The 15,994-nt window shown below is 43.9% G+C and overlaps 1 protein-coding gene across 11 annotated transcripts in view; it reads right to left on the reverse strand.

Moving 5' to 3' along the window:
• The window catches only part of MYBPC1 (myosin binding protein C1), a 362,797-nt gene that overhangs the window by 23,406 nt on the left and 323,397 nt on the right, over positions 1-15,994 (reverse strand). For all 11 annotated transcript variants that reach the window (XM_069229024.1, XM_069229023.1, XM_069229030.1 and 8 more), the window contains 4 exons: positions 12,045-12,133; positions 6,358-6,553; positions 3,797-3,936; positions 1,854-2,013 (listed from right to left, as the gene is read on the reverse strand). In XM_069229024.1, the coding sequence (XP_069085125.1) occupies positions 1,854-2,013; positions 3,797-3,936; positions 6,358-6,553; positions 12,045-12,133 (585 nt within the window). The remainder of the gene's footprint in view (positions 1-1,853; positions 2,014-3,796; positions 3,937-6,357; positions 6,554-12,044; positions 12,134-15,994) is intronic.

Genomic DNA, 15,994 nt, shown 5'->3' on the forward strand with positions numbered 1-15,994 from the left:
TTTTTTCGCTCTGTGATGTTTATTATCAATACATGTGGTGGTCAGAGAGAAGTAACTCAAGTAAATGATGCATATGTGTGCTAGAGTGGAACTTGGGAGTAGGTGGGTGTGCACATACTTCTGAGCGATCGCAATGGCAAACTTCTTTGAGACCTTACTGTAGCAGGGATGGACCACCTTCTTCATATTAAAACAGATGGCTGAATGCCTATGAGTAGAAGAAGCATTTTAGTAAGTCACCTGTAGTTAATTTCACCTTTCATGGCTTTGCCTTATGGTTGGCTCAACATCCAAGCCCACATTGTGTCTTCCACTGCCGAAAGTCCCCAAATAACACTTTCTGACTGTTTCTACCTTTAGCATGTTCAGTGTCACAGTGATCTTCTGAATAGTAGAAAAAGACTGCAGAAGGAATCATTGACTATATATTCGGGAATGTTAGTGAAAATCACTACTGTAGGGACGGGGGATAAAGATGTTTTAGCAATGGCATAGGGACTGTTGTATATTATGGTGGTTTTAGCTTGGTCTTTCAGGGTGGTCACGGACAATACGTCTACCACCTTATGTACAGAGGATAGCCATATTTGGAGAACACCCACCGTCCAGCGGTGATCTCTGTATGATCTCAGAAGCCACTGTCATGGCAACTCCTGTAAAGGCACAGAAAGTTTGGTGCACATCTGCCATCTTTTATGTGCCACACACAAAACTTTTTTATAGGAACATCATTTTTTTTTTTTTTCATGACCAGCAGAGTTTAACTGACGGCAATGGACAGAAAAGTGGACATCATACTATGGGGGTCATTATGATCCTGGGGTCACTAGACCACCAGGGTCAAGGTCACGGTCAGACCGCCGCCTGCAGCCTGGCGGTCCCGGTGGTAGTAATCTTCCAGCGCAGCTCGGGATTACAAGTCCCCATCTGCCAGCCTATTTACCACCATGGAAAGGCTGGTGGTATGGGGGACACAGAGGGCCCCTGGGGGTCCCTGCAGTGCCCATGCACTTGGCATGGGCAGTGCAGGGGCCCCCATGCACAGCCGCATTGCGCATTCCACTGCCCGAACTACAGGCAGTGGAATGTGCGACGGATTCTGCTGCACCCGCTGCACCGCCACATTGCTGCCGGCTCCATTAGGAGCTAGCTGCAATGTTAAGGCCCTGTTCCCTGTTGGGCCGGCGGGCGGAAACTCTGTGAGGTTCAGGCCGCACAGGCGGCCTGATGGTGGGATGGCACTGGCGGGCGGCCTCCACGGCCCGCCAATGTCATAATGAGGGCCAATGTGCTCTAAATAAGGTTAACAATCTAATGCCCTTACTCTGACGGCCCAAACTCTGTGAGACCATCGGAGTAAGTTTTTGATACCAGAGCCACAAGGGAACAGCTGTCAGAAAACTGATTGCCAGTCATAGAGTGGGCAGATGAGCGCTACATTTCTAATGCAGTACCCTGTTTGCCAAACTTCAAATGAGGCTCATAGTAACATGCACAACACATATTTTTGAATTCTGTGTTGGAGTCTGAATACTGCATTGATATTTCAGTGAAGCTGAAAATACTTTGAATAAAATGACTGAAATGTGATTCTGATGCCAGCTTGTTTTATCTTATAGAGAGTAAGAGCGTGTACACAAAGAGGGCTATCCTTTTTGCAATGGTGTAGGGAAATATCATGATACAAAAAGACACCATGAGGTAGATGTTCTACAGATAACCCATCTGATAGTTTGCAGGCTTCTAGGACAGCATAGCCCAGCTTACATGTAGACACTACCTATAGATCTTCACAACTGGTGGCTCTTCTTGCCTTCTAAAAACGTGCTTTTGATTGCTAAACAATAACCAACCTTCCTTCTCAATCAGAGCACTTTTTTCTGTCCTTGTTGCATTCTCACTTAGGCCGCACATGTTTTCAGAGAAAACTCGGAAATAGTATTCGTTTCCTATGACAAGTTCAGAGATAGTTGCACACGTCCTGTGATAGTGCTCCATGACCGTGAACCATTCCTAGAAAAAACAAAGAATTGTTACTATTTTGTATTATAAGCTATTTTATAGAATCCATACTCCATCAGGTCAGTAGATTGGTCCTTTTACTCTCAGTATACACAGTGAAGTTGTCATGAGATGAAAGGACCTATTCTCTCTATTCTTTTGTCGCCACATTTTGCACAAAGGTATTCTCAGAGATTGTAATGAGAGGATTAATACACCCCATTTGCCATACTCTATTTATTAAATGATTGTGATGTCTCTCGCAAGTAAGGTGCAAATGAAAGAGATATTTACATTCTTTCTGTATACATTCGACTATGCTAAGAACAGAAACTCACTTTCCTCCTTGAGTTCTTTCTCAGGTGATTTCCTATCTGACCTTATATCTATATTCCTTCAAATGCTGGAAGGATCTTTCAAGAGGTGGATCTAAGGTGAGCTCTTGGGGTTTACATTGCCCATGCTATTTCATTTTGTTCTTTGTTAATGATTTATTGTGCCTCAAACCCTAGAAAGGAGGCTTTTTGGAAGGACATCCCTTCTGCTTAGAAAGCACCAATGGGTTATCAAAGGACATACTTATTGATAGGCTCTGCATTTATGGGTATAGCATGAGTGCCATAGACCCCAATGCAAGCAAAGAAAATGGACACCCTTTCCTCTTGTTTGGTAGCAAACAAAAAGTCAAATAATTTGAGTACAGTGGGTCCTGCGCACCCCTGGGCCTCGGGCCCACTGTACCTGCTGCAGTATTGATAGATTTGTTCCTGTCTGCAAGCCAATCACAAGTGCCCACCACTCAAGCCTTTGGGTGAAATTTCTTTTCACTGGTCAGCAAGATACAATTTAACCAGCCATTGCAATTTCTTTAACTGAGTTCGTGTATTAGGAATAATGAAATACCCATAAACATCGATTCCCCATTATTGCCAGTGGAAGAAAAGAGCAAGCAAGGAATAGGAGCTGCTTCCCCTGGTAAGCCCAGTTAACATTCATGGAATCAATATGCACCAGGCACCCAAGAAATTTGCATCAAAGGGTGGGGGTTAGGGGGTAGGAGAGGAAAGAACTTCGAGATGTAACTTTTTCATACCACTAAATATTAGCATGCTTCTAATCACTTGTGTTTCTTGGTGAGTGTAACCCTAGCTTTTGCTTGCTCACCCCGCGCACAGTGATCCAGTACTGTGCAGAATTACCTACACACAGACGTCATGTGACATTTCGTCTGTAGTCTTATGTTTTGGACTCCTGGGGTATATTTAATATCCCAGCCTTAGCAAATTCATCAGTAGCTGCTACATCTGCAGTGTTTGTTGAGTACCACCGAGGCATTCCTCCTCCGCCTCTATGATACCGAAAGATAGGATAAGTGGTTGAAGCCTCTTTAATGCCTTTGCCTAGACCCCTTTCACCTTTCCTAACCACACAAACCATATGATAACATGAATTGGCAGAGGCACATAGACAGAAATGCATTCGGGGACCTATATTCAAGTATGTTTCATTAGCAGAAGTGCAAACTTTCAAATTAGTACAGAATAATTCACGAAACAACACATTGTTCTTAGGTACGCAGGTTAATATATGTCTGAGTGGTTCAACTTGATCTCACCTCAGTGAGCAGCCTTTTTAACCATTTATGTTAGTTTACAGGACTCTTAGGACTGTAAATGTTGTTATAAAACTGGTTTTCTGGCATCGTATTGACACATTGTATAAAATATTGGCACACACCACAAGGTTGTCTACATATATAAACGGACTATGCATTTAATCTGATTGTGTGACGTACCATTGTCTTCTTGTCAGCTTTTTGCACAGTGTATCCTGTAATGTTGGCATTTCCATTGTCTGTGGGTGGTTTCCATTCCAAGGCAACATTCTCACCCCACACCTCTTCAATCGTCACCGATTGGGGTGGCCCTGGACGGTCTGTAAGTAAAAAAAGAATCCTATTGTGGATTTATTCATTGCCATAGTTAAATACATGACTTTGTAACTGGACTTCACTATTTTGATTGGCTACTTTAGTGGGCAAGAGATTAAAAGGGATGGCACCGTGGTAGTTTAAGAGACCCGCGTAATACTGCGTTTACAGAATATAGCAAACTACACCAGTCAAAACCCTTTGTTGCCTCATCAGTATCTTAAAATAATCTATCAATAACAATAAAGAATGAAACTTCATATCAGCATGCATAATGGAAAGGTTCTGTGGGAAACCAATTTCATTTATGTAGCTGCCAGTTTCCACCCATTTCATTCAGTGTTGTACTTTAGCAATGGATCACCCATAGTGCTTGAGCTACTGTATGGGTTATGGGATCTGTGCTCTGATTGTTAGCCATTTCATGGCTGCCATCATGTTTAGTGTTACATTGTGATATAGTAGGAGTTGAAAAGTGAAAGTTTAACATATCCGAAGTAGACAGGCAGAAGTATCAGCTCTGATACTTGCCAATGATCCTTTCGAGCCAGTGGTTACTGAGGTATTTGCCAAAAGTTGTCTATGCTATCTGCTATAAATTGTAAACATCTTGACTTGTCTACTAGTTATGTTTAGACCACAATACACAACAAGCGTTTGCAATCCAATGGGTCTCGCATTTGCTTGAGTTAGAGCTATTAGCGTTGTAAATACCTAATCTGACTTTTCGTCCCACATAACTTGAAAATCAAAAGTAAAACAGTTTCACATAAGTGAGCCGATTCACAGCGCCACGGCTGCCATGAGCATCAGCGATAAGGAGAGACACAAAAGGAAAATGAAGTTTGCTTGCAGTGAAACTTATCACCAAAATTGCAATTAGCCATGTAACAGGGGCGGTAGCTAAGGTGGTAACAAAACCTCCCCAAGGAGGGCCAAACTTAAACCATTTACCAATGTCATCAAAGGATTTTTGGAGGGCAAGCCCACGAACGAGTGATAGTGATGGGTGTGAGGTGGGCATTGTTAAAAGCCCAGATACATACCAACATGTCAGAAAAGCAGTGCATGCATGCTGCTATGCTCGACCCAAAAAGCTGATTGAGAATCCTAAGAGGCTCTTGGACGAGAATCCTAAGAGGCTCTTGGACGATTTGTTTAGCATTTTTTCCTTTTTAGCTCTGATTTCACACCGCTGCTGTCCGCACAGTATATTGCTAACAGTTCTTTAAAATACACACAGAATGGACTTTGACGTCATCTTGAGGAGTATGTGTATCTCATCTGATGCTACTAGTTGTTTGGTGTATCAATATGCCTTCCTGCAAGAGCTTCCATTAGAATGCATGAGAGACTATTTTACATCTGAAAAAGACATTCAATAATCACACTGTTTCTCATTTTTTTTCCATATCACCCACATATGCTGTGCAGGAAACATTTTTTTTTGCTATTTTTGTCTCAACATTCTCAAATCCAGTATGACTTGCTTTAATATGATAAACTGCATTTGTGCATTCAAAGCATTTAAGCAACATTTGTGAATTCCTTTTTTTATATGGGTTGGCACATTAAAGAAAGACCTATTGGCTTTGCCAATTGTTATTAGTCTGTGATGTCCAGACACGATAGCTTCAAGGTCAAAGAGATCACTTGCTGATGGGCACCAAGCTGTCCATACATATATCAAATCCTATGTGTTAGCATAAATGCTTGCACCAGTCGAAGTCCTAAGAAAAGACACATGTAAGGATGGTTGAGATGGATATGAGTTCAACCTGATGCAAAAGGTGCCTTAGGCAAAAAATAGTTTCATATATATTTATTAGTGGTTTATTTAATAGCAACAGTGCAACGCATGTAAATAAAACCGATTGTTACCAAACTACACATTGATACCGTATAAAAAGGAAGGGGCAATGCTTCTTTCTAGATTAATCATTTGTTTTTATTTCTAGAGTGTTTTTGCTTTAGTTGAAATGGATAGGGCAGATAAAACCAATGAAAGTTCAAATTCATCAGTAGCCATAACTCCACAATTCTACAGGGAATAATAATAATGATGATGATGATAATAATAATAATAATAATAAAACACGTGTTTTTTTTTTTAAATGACACAATATCCATATTTTTTTCCAATCACTTTTAATTCTGTCTATCATACACGGGCGCCTGGCCCTCGAACTGCAGTGGAATGGAAAACATATTTCTGCCCTGCAATACCTACAAAACACTTTGCAGACGCAAGTCCTTGGGATCTACACTTTTCACACCCATGGCCATTGCCCCTCTGCGACAGAATCTTGGAGAAACAAAAAAAACAGTTTCGGTGGCAAACTGTTAATGTCCCGAGTAAAAAACATTAACTTCTAAAATAACAGCGCCTGCGCAGGATTGTGTTGTGAGTCCAGCATTCAACATACCAACTATTTGTATGAAGATTGAAGCTTTGTCCTGCAGGTTTTCCACTTTCACTTTCAAGTCGTATTTACCAGAATGACCCCTCTCCGCTTTACGAATAAATAGAATTGTGTCACTTTCACTGTTCCGGATGCTGATTTGACTTTTATCTATGTGCGCGCCGTTCTTTTTCCAGGATACTTTTGGTCTTGGTCTCCCCTGAAAAGTAAATTGCACAATAATGATGCTACTTCTCAAGGAGACGTAAATAACTCACCTCTTAGAGTTGTCCATCTTTAATACTGGCTTTTCAAGTCCAGAGTGTGGACCGTGGTCTAAGGCCAGAAAAACACTCACACTGGGACTGACAGACACATGCCCAAACCGAACAAAGACAGAAACACACTCAGAAAGGCAGATATACACACCCTCACACACTGCGAAAGACAAATACACACAAACACACAGAGAAAGACAGACACACATTCACACACACACACTGATAAAGACAGATACACACTGTAAGGTAAGACCCCTTTTTAGCATGGTTAACCCCCACTTTCTGCCTGGTTTCTGAGGTGGCTCTGACTTTTAGTGCACTGGGTCCCTGCTAACCACATCCCCAGTTCCAGATCTCTTTCCTCAAAACAGCACAGTTGTTTTGCACAATTGGCACACACTTTAGCACCCACTGTAAGTCTCTAGTAAATGGTTCCCCTATACCTAGGGCTTGGGATACTAAAGAAAGTCCCTGAGGGCTACAGCACCAGTTGTGCCACGGCCAGGGACCCCTCACCAAACCCCCACAGTGTTACCATTGCAGACTGCGTGCGTTGGTACAGGCTAAATTTGAAAACGACCTATCACACATCCCTGTGTGCCAGGTCTCCTATTACTGCATGTGCCAGATGTAAGTTACCCCTAAAGCAGGGTGCATCAGGGGACATTTGAGGGCATATATGCACAAGCCCCTGCTATGTCTCTGTCGTTTTCAAAGACATAGTAAGTAAACATGGAAGCCATTTTAAATGCATGTGCTGGACACTGGTCATTATGAGTTCCCCAGTTACACGATGGCTTCACTGAACCCTGGAATGTTTGGTGTCAAACATCTCAGAATATTAAACCCACACTGAATCCAGTGACGGATTTATTATTAAATGTGCACAGAAGGCACCTTAGAGGTGCCCCTCTGAAAACATACCAGCTACTAGTGTGCTGACTGACTGGTCCTGACCAGTTCAGCCACCACAGAAGTGTTTCTGGCCCCCTAAGGTGAGAGCCAGCGCTCTTGAGGGCTTGAAACAAAAGCCTGCACTGGGTGGAGGTGTTAGCACCTCACCCAGGCAGGATGGATATTCGAGAGAGGGGAGCTTCAAAGGCTTAGCCACCTTTGTAATGCAACCCAGGTCTCTCCAGATGGCGGAGATGACCGACCACCCAGCACTGACCCCACTTTTGGTGGCAGCACAGGTGGGGAAATTAGCCAGATTAGGAGGTGTGCCCACTTCATGCCAGTCCCACGCCTAATGCAGACAAACTGAAGTGGACACTACTTTTTAAATTCCTCCATCTTCTTTGGAAGGAATTAGGCCACTAGAGTTAGGTTATGCTCACTTACCAGCAGAAGTGGTCATAGAAAGGGTGCAATCACTGGGCAGCCCATTGACTACCGGCTGGCACTCACTGTAACGCCCCTAAATTGAACCCTAGAACTCAGATCCTGGTGACATAAGAAATTGAGGACAAAGAACAGTTGCACCCGAATAAGAGGAAAAGAAGAAGCAGCTGACCATGCTGGACTGCCTGCTGACCTCAAAGGACTCTGCCGAAGAAGCCATCTCGTCCAACCTTCAATAAAGACTTGAGTCTCCCTTGAGCAGCGGACCTGCTCCGCAGCAAGAAACTTCAAGAAAAAAGACTCTGCAGCTGCTGGAACCCCAAAGACCCAACACCTGAAGTGACCACTGTACCCAACGTCCACGACCGAGGTGAAGCCAACCAACAGTGCCAGCACGAATCCCCAGCTGCCCAAAGACTGAGTCGAGGGTGGTCTCCCCCATTTTGACTTCGCCCGAGAAACCTGCAGCCTCTGCGTATAGGTCCCCCTCTCCCTAAGCCTTGTGGTGAGAGAAAACTCAACACCTCCAGCAACAACAGCACCCGTTGCCCCAACCCCATCTGAGGTGGGTCACTGGTGCCAATGATGTCCCCCTGCTCTTAAGAGTTTGAGTCCACCTTGGGTCCACCCATGATGGACTACCCAATGATGCATGCAGCCTCAACTCTCCGGACCACCTGACCATGCGTGCTCCTGGTCGAGAAAACCCAATGCCTAAGGAAACCCCTGCATCTGTCAACCCTGGTTCCTGGAGAAAAGGATCAAAGGTGCACCTATGTCCCCGAGCACCCCAAGTCTACAACCTACTGGCTTGTTCTTCCTGACTGGTTTCCTAGATAGAGCCAGCAGCCTATTTGTCATGAAGTCCAACTCCCATAGAGAACCATTGGGCACCGGACGCTCTACTGCACCCAGCCGCCCCAGAGCTGCCCAGTGTGACCTGTTGGTATGGTTCTGATCAGTGGCCAGTACTTACCTTTGCTCCCTGAGCTTGACCTCGTAAGTCATTGTTAACCCTGTGTTTGTTGAACATTGTTTTCCTCCATAGGCTGACATTGAGAGAACTCTGAAAATCGCACTGTGTTGTTTTCTGAAACTGCAAAGTATTTACTTTCTTGGGTTTGAAACATATTTACAAAGAATTGATATTTTTCTAAATTGGTCTTGGAATTATTCTTTGAGTGTGTGTCTCATTTATTGCCTCTGTGAGTACAACAAATGCTTAGCACTACCCTCAGATAAGCCTAACTGCTCGCCCTCACTACTACAAAAGTGAGCTTCAGTCCTATCTACTTTTGCCTCTGCAAACCAATTGGGTATCCACTGGACTCTCTGCATGGTGTGCTTCTATTTAGTATACCATGTAGACAGCCAGCTTCCTACACATACACACACACACACAAAAAACACACACACATACACTGCAAAAGACAGACACACGCAAACTGAGAAAGTCCGATAGACATACACAGTGAAAAAACAGACACACACAAAGAAAGACAGAAATATTTGCACACAGGGACACACACTTAGAAAGACAAACATACGCCCACACTGTTGTATATGTGTTTGTGGACCGTTTATCTCCACATTCTTGTTGTCACTTTTGGGTGTATAGAATAAACAGCAATGATTAGGCCCGATGTGAATTAAGCATGTGGCTATCTGCGCTAAAGGACTGCCAGTGCATACTCCATATAGGAAATACACATTGGGCTCATGGAATGTGCACTAGCACGTTTAGTGTTAATGGGTATGGGAAAGAGTCTTATTTCGCCAGTTTTAAATCTAGGCTCATACCAGAGTTTGACACTGACTTGCTGGTGGTATCTCTCAACATTATGGAAGAAGGCCAGTCACACAATCTTGCGAAACATTTAATTCGAAACATAGGCGTGCTAGTCATTAGATATGAATGACACAGCAGCCAAATGTCACTAATCCAAAATGGCAAGCAGTGGACTTCATGGAAGTGACCGCTTGAGTCACGTGATGCATGTGATGACAGATACAGCACCTGATACTGGCACACTGGGGTCAAACATCTTGAAAAGGTTGCTGGGATGGTTTTAGGACTTACCTTAGAAAAATGCCCTTGCAAGTATGCTACTGAGTAAAATGCTACCTAAAACAAGCCAATGCAACTCTTTACGTTTACTTAGTTTCACTCTGTGCTTGCAAACCAAGCCACACTTCCAATTGTTCAATTGTGCACACATTCTGCGTTTTAATACCTTGTGTTGATTTAACTAAAGACGATGTACTCGCATTGTACAATGCATACGTTTTCAAACTGACTTATCACTCGTTATATCTCTAGTCAACCTTCATTGGCTACTAATCATCTCTATGAATACATTTAAATTGGTGTGTAACAGTAAGAGAGCAGACAGGAACATGGAATCAATACATCTTCAAAATAACGTTATGTAAAACAAGACCACCAGTTTAATAGGTTCCTGCATTTTCAAACTATGCACATTCGCAGGATCAAGTAATTAAAATTTGGCAGCCACATAAGAGGCATACTCACAGCCCTCCACCACTTCAACACTCTGCTCCTTCCAATTCAGAACACATGTTGCCCTGCGCTGCTGGTGTCCAGCTGAATGTGTCAAAAACCACCAACACTATTTTAACTCCGATAGCCAGCATATATATTGATTAAAAAATATATTGCCCTGCATCGGGTTAAAAAAACGTCTTAAATTAGGTTCCAAAATCTCTCCCGCCATAGGTGCCTCCCATTGATGCTTGAATGTTCATAGGGAAGCACTACCACTCTCCCTCAATAGGGCGGCGACCCATGAAATGTGGTGTTGCTAGAGTTCTGTCAAATGGATCTCAAGTATACCTTTTATAAATGTGGGATTTTTGTATTTTCTACTTCCGTATACCAGTGTGTATGCCAGTAATCCCCACTACTAGGACAGAGACAGTGGCTGGGATCCTAGGGCCTGATCCTCTCCTGGCATCACTTCTGCCTGAACCATGTTGACCAACAGACGTGGGTATTAATTCCCAAGATCTTCTGTTTTTATTCTTGTTATTGGCACCATCATTAAAGTCAGATTAGGTCTACCATTAGATCATTTTATATATACTACATTGAGGGGGTCCCAATGCTTTCATCAGAAAAAAAATCCTCAAGGGAAAAAAACACTGTCTGCCCTGTGGATGCCATTCAGGCAAGGTGACAACCTTGAATGTAGAAGGAAACCCCGTTGATGAAGCATGCCACTATTGGTGGGTAAGAGTTCACCATTCGAAGAAGTGATATTTATGAATTTGTGTCATTTCTGTGATTATTTACAGACCTAGGGGGTTATTACAACTTTGGAGGATGTTTTAATCCGTCCCAAAAGTGACGGTAAAGTGGCCAGCCGTATTACGAGTCCATTATATCCTATGGAACTCGTAATACGGCTGGTGGTATATCCGTCACTTTACTGTCACTTTTGGGACGGATTAACACCTCCGCCAAAGTTGTAATAACCCCCCTAGTTTCACTATGGGGGTGATTCCAACTCTGGCGGGCGGCTACTGCCGCCCGCCAGGCGGAAACCGCCATTTGGCCGCCATGCGGGCAAAATTCCGCAGCCCCCATTCTGACATTCCCGCTGGGACGGCGGGCGCTAACCAAGTTAGCGCCCGCCGGCCCACCGGGAATGAGGCCGCAACACAGGAGCCGGCTCCGAATGGAGCCGGCGGTGTTGCGGCGGTGCGACGGGTGCAGTTGCACCCGTCGCGCTTTTCACTGTCTGCCATGCAGACAGTAAAAAGCATGCTGGGGCCCTGTTAGGGGGCCCCTGCACTGCCCATGAGGGCCTATATGTCTCTCACTCTCCTTAATGTTGTTAGGTGCTGCATCTAGTTGAATTATATTTGCAATGCATCCGATTTTACAATCAAAACTATTTTTTTTTCTTCATGGGCATTTATCAAATTAACCTTGAAGTGTTTTCGGCGCTGTTAGAGTTATTATCAAAGGATTCCAAATGTATGTGTATGAAATTAGGTGTCTTTTGTATTTTTTGTAACTAAGAAAAGCACTGCCAAGCACTGAAAACCATCACCGCTCTTATTTACCACAAATGGGATGACGAGATTCACAGCTTCTCCAACTTTTCGGATATAGGTTTGTTTCAAATGGCGGGGAAGGCGGATCTTCGGGGGTTCTAAAAGAGAGAACACTTACGTTAGACAAAAGCCAGGTTACAATGTCTTGAAATCAGGGGTGACTGTTGTATTAGAGCGTAAGGGGCGTTGCCCTACCACTGGTGGGGGGGGGGAGGCGTAAGGAGAAGAAAGCAGCTCAGCACGGAATTGGATAGTAACTAAAGAAGTAGGACAATATTTACCTGGGAGGGGCGGGGGTGTCAGTGAACGTGTGCAGGCGAGGACTTTCTGCCACTCAAGGCAAAATCCTGCACAGTCAGGAGCGTGGGCATGGTCAGTATTAACAGAGGTGTGCCGTGGGGCGCTGGTTGTTGTGGCTCAAGGCGGTCACGAGAGCACCATTCTAGCAAAGGGCAGGGGGCAGGACAGGGCCGGTGGATTCTACTTCGTAGTGGGTGAGGCTGGGGGTGATGTGACATGGGAGAGGACTTTGGCAGTGAGATCAAGAGCATTCTTGGAAGGAGCACCTTGAATGCACGTGCAACTGTATTTATAGTAGGGAGATGGGGAGCGTGTACACTACTTAAGTGCTCCTGGGGCTCGATCAGATTTGGGAGGAAACGGCCTACATTTACTCGGCGCTCAAAACTTGAGACTGGCCCAAAGAGCTCTCTATTACCTACAAGCTGTACAAGTGACTGAACAGGCGAGGAGCTGTTGTACATGTACCAAACAGACACTCAGAAACACAGCAGAGAATGAATCTGCTATCGTTGAGGTTTTTATTTTAATGACTGCCAAATTGTGTTCACATAGCAGCTGAGCAGCCCTTTGCATGAAGGGTTACAATCAGCTAAAATTATGTTTTCTTTAGCAAACATCACTAAACACAAGGTTACCGGGTGACTCCATGTAATCAGGCACACACTTTTCTAAGCCCATGATTTTCTGATAGTTGTAGCCCTGCTTTACGCAAATGAATTGGGAACACTTAGAAAAGGAAGGTCGGACTCCAGAAACATCATGTGTATAAACACATGGAGTCCCTTCATATCTATAACTAAGCGTGCTGGCTCTTGTAGGCCAATAATTGGGATGTGTTTCCTTGTGCAGGACAGTGCTGCCATTGCTAAAACGAGAACCCAGAACTACTGGTGAAAGAAACCAAAGTGATGCTGACCCACGTGGTGACAACGAACTGTATGATTGCTATGTTGTGACACTACTCCCATTTGGGAGTAGTTTATGAAATCAAAAACAAAAAAGGCCAGGGAATGTATTATTTCTGATACGTTATCACTTTCTAGACATGGAATGTAAACAAAATATTAGAAAGGGATTGAAAAGTTGGAGATCTCTCAGATTAATGATAACGTGAAACCTTCTGTCAGTTCTATAGTTTTAGCTCAATTCCCCTTGCATTCAAACACTCATGAGTTCAACTTAGATCTCAGTTTTCTGCCCCACCACTTTTAGAATCCACCAGCTGCCACTGCTTTTATGAACAGAATGAGTCTCCACAAGCTTCTGAGCTGCACGTAGAGGTAGGGAGCCAGAAAAATGCACTGCCTAATTTTGACCAAAATAAATGGGAAAGAAAGCACTTGCTGCCTGTACTGTGACCTGAAATGAGGCGCCCTAAGGCTCCCTTGAACTTTAAAATTCTATTGCTTGCCAATTTAATGGCTAAAGGAGACAGTCAGGTAGGTTTGCTACCCTCCTGTAGTGGCTGACGAAATAGACGTGGCTGTGACACAAGGATCAGTTAGTAAGGAAGTTTCTCCCAATTAAAGAGGCCCAAAATATCCAATCGAGGAATGTTTTTTATCCTGTGCCATTGGGTTCCACGCGGTTCTAGTAATGATTGCTCAGAGCTCTACTATCAATCTAATATGTTGGGATGGACTTTAACTGTGGACCCGAATCCAATGATATCCATTCCTGAACGGAACACTCAGACTTGTTGTCTAGATGGCCTACCAAAATAACATTTATATTAATTGTGACCAGTGGCGTCTGCCACATATGTCCGGGGGAGGGGGGAACGACGGGGGACGATGGGTGAAATATCATTAAAAAATAAGAAAGAAAACACTTACCTCGCGCCACCCATCTCCCGCTGTCTTCTCCTACTGCCTCGCTCCTCTTGTGATGTCCCAACATTCGCTGGGACACCAGCACAAGCTCCCTAGCAATCCTCGTGCTGCTTACATGCTAGATGTAGCATGTAAGCAGCGTCAGGATTGGTCTGAGTGGCAATCACTGCCGCTCAGACACAAGCCTGGGGTCTGTGCTCCTTCTTCAGCCCGGCTGTGTATACAGCCGGGCAGGAGAAACTTAAGTGCACTTGTGTGTTTGGCCAGCCTCAGGCGGCCCGCCAAACACACATGCACACTTAGTGCACACTTCCCACCTCCCAAGACTCAGCCCCGCCCCTTCCTGTACACTCTGCTGACTGAGCCTGCAGATTAAAAATTATGAAAAATAAAACAGTAGCAAGCTATCATTTTATTTTTCATCTGCTGGCTCAGCCGGGGGGGAACAGGTGACACCATTGACTTATTATTCATCGAGCTTTTCCATAGAAACATAATTTTTCCATTTAACCAAGAGTGCTTTGAGATTGTTTCAGCAAGAATGGCTCTACTGTATACCAGCCTGCAGGCGTATTGTGTTTTCTCCATGTGCTGATCTGGAGATTGAACGAACAGCAGCATAGCCAGCACCCTCTCTCCATTAGACAGGAGTCACCCGCCGATGAGTGGCTGTAATAGCCACAGTGAATAGAGGGTGGGGCCAGAGATGGACACCTGCCTGCGCCACACGGATTTCACACACTGTTTTTGCTCTTTTATTTATTTAAAAGAAAAGAAAGCTTAATAAATAAATCTAACAACACAGACCACTCTTGCTGCGTTTGCACTTGATCTTTCTCCATCAATAATAGAACTATGTACTGTCTGTGAGGAAAGCACTTGTTAATGAAGTGGCATATATAAATGAGGGCCAACTGTACTGTAGGAGTTTGCACTCACAAAGCCTTCAATCTGTAATATCGAAGCTTTGGGAACCGAAAATGCAAAATCACTGTGCAGAAAAGGTACTTTGCCAGTTGAAAATGCTATTCGCTATCATTCGGAAAATGGATCAGCTGTAAAAAGGTGCTTCTCCATCGACTTTCCAAATCACAATTGTATTTATCAATGGTTTGCGGATGCAAATGCAGTGAAAATCCATGGATCAGATGCTGATTTGTCAAAGCTGGCAGGATGGATTCACAAAGTGGAACTTTTTCACATGTAGCTTCTATTTTGAGTATGACAGCTGTGGTGATCAGGGGAAGTAGGCAGTGGTTCAGGGGATCCATTCAAGCTCCTTCCAGTGTCCCCTTGAAGCATGAAGAAGCTTTCTGTTAAAAGCTGGTTGCTTAATGTCATTTAGATGTCTGCTGGGACAAGTCTGTGCCGCGAAGGCTGCCAGGAGGCTAAGGTGAGACAAGCCATTTTTTCTTTTCTCTCTATATGCCTACAAATCCACACACACAGAATTCCCAGTTTTGTGAGTCAACGCATCCCACAACAACGTAATTTTTAATTAGAGGGCCATGAGCTATGTGGACATATGTAGGACTTAATATAAGTCCTATGTATTCCCTATCTGCCAAAATGGACTATTTCTGACTCCATGATAAGAGTGCTTTTTTAGGTCACAGGCTACCAGACAGCACAGCTGTCTGGTTTTCTGAATATATCTTAGGGACTTTCAGAAATGTGACCTCGGAATACATTCCACCTGTTAACATCTGGCTTTGTGGTTTGTAACTCACATTTTCTGGCTTTCTAATTGATGGCTTTATTTGCTTTAAGCTCTCCAGGTTCAGTTTGTCCTTCCTGTTAACTGTATTCTTCCACAAACTTCCT

Source organism: Pleurodeles waltl, chromosome 4_1 (assembly GCF_031143425.1).
Source record: "Pleurodeles waltl isolate 20211129_DDA chromosome 4_1, aPleWal1.hap1.20221129, whole genome shotgun sequence".
Lineage (NCBI taxonomy): Eukaryota > Metazoa > Chordata > Amphibia > Caudata > Salamandridae > Pleurodeles > Pleurodeles waltl.